At 32.5% G+C, this 1,262-nt stretch overlaps 1 protein-coding gene across 4 annotated transcripts in view; it reads left to right on the top strand.

The window, feature by feature from the left end:
• LOC106517525 (uncharacterized) overlaps positions 1 to 1,262 on the top strand; it is an 8,941-nt gene continuing 7,679 nt past the window's right edge. For 3 of the 4 annotated variants that reach the window (XR_001310218.1, XM_014008414.1, XM_014008412.1), the window contains exon 1: positions 1 to 151. Coding sequence is in view for 3 of the 4 variants with exons in the window: in XM_014008414.1 (XP_013863868.1) it covers positions 136 to 151 (16 nt within the window). In the remaining variant the exon portion in view is untranslated. The remainder of the gene's footprint in view (positions 152 to 1,262) is intronic. The other variant, XM_014008413.1, reaches the window with a different exon arrangement.

Below are 1,262 nucleotides of genomic sequence, written 5' to 3'. Positions count from 1 at the left end.
CACACAAACACTGCATGTTACTGAGGCTAGGAATTAACTCTGTAGTTCTAATAATTTGCCGTAAAAATTGAACTCTTCCTTCAGGTGCCCTGGGAAGACAACTGTTGACACGTCAGGAACCAGAAATCTGCACTGATGTCTACCATAATTGGTAGGAGTTTGATCATTTACTAAAATTAAACTGAACTGAGTGGCTGCTTGAGAAGAAATTTAATCATTCTTCACTGTAAAGGATTGCACTGTAAAAAAAGTAAATTGCTGGCAGTAGGAACACCAGTAATTTACAGTTTTTTTTTTTACAGTGGATGTACTGTAATTTATTTTAACAGTATATTACTGTAAATTAGATTAAAATAAAGTAACAGTAAAATAGCAGTAAACTGCTGTTAGGAAAGACACCAATATTTTACTGTTATTTTATTGTTCATGTACTGTAATGTATTTTACAAGTATTGCAGTATAGATCATAGTAAACTGCTGTTTTATCATCATCGTTTTACAGAATGTGCATATTGGTTTACTCARTAAAATAAAATCTGCAAATTCCCATAAATCCATCCAAATTTACTAAATACACAAAACAATACAGATTCAATAAAATATATTTTTTCACAGAACAAAAGGACATATTTCTTGTCAAGTTTTAGTTAAACTATGACTCTAACCTCAGTTGTTAAACAAAAGTCATCATTAACTGTATAAATTTCAGGTAAAATGGCAGTAACAACAGTGTAATTCTAAAGAAAAACAATAGCAATAACACATGTTTAACAACAGTATAAGAGAAATGCATTACTGTCTAGCTTGGGCGCAAGTCTTTTTGTACATGCAGGTGTTAATGACAGGAAAGTAAAATGAAGAAAGAGCATTAACACGTAAAAATGACTGGACTTCAGCATATGATTGGTAAGTATATAAACTAGCTTAATCAATATCTGAGTTATTTGAAACTGCAGGTACTGCATTAATCTACTGTAAGTACCCCCACTCCCACTCCCCACCCCAAATTAGTTCTAACTCATTCACAAAACAATTCATGAGAGAATCATAAACTCACCATCTGAATCTGTGGACTGAAGCAGAAGTGCAGTACCCAAACTCAAGCTCACAAACATCTTGTCAATCAAAAATGAATCCTGAGTTGATTAAATAACATTGGGATGTCATCAGAAAAGAACCAGCAGCCTACAGCATTCAAAAAGGTTTTAACAGATAATGGCGTGACTTGTAAATGATTTTTTCCACATTTTGAAAAAAAAAAA

This window comes from Austrofundulus limnaeus, unplaced genomic scaffold (assembly GCF_001266775.1).
Source record: "Austrofundulus limnaeus strain Quisiro unplaced genomic scaffold, Austrofundulus_limnaeus-1.0 Scaffold49, whole genome shotgun sequence".
NCBI classification, from domain to species: domain Eukaryota; kingdom Metazoa; phylum Chordata; class Actinopteri; order Cyprinodontiformes; family Rivulidae; genus Austrofundulus; species Austrofundulus limnaeus.
Note: the sequence above shows the minus strand (reverse complement) of the source record. Positions and strands in the feature narration are given on the sequence as shown.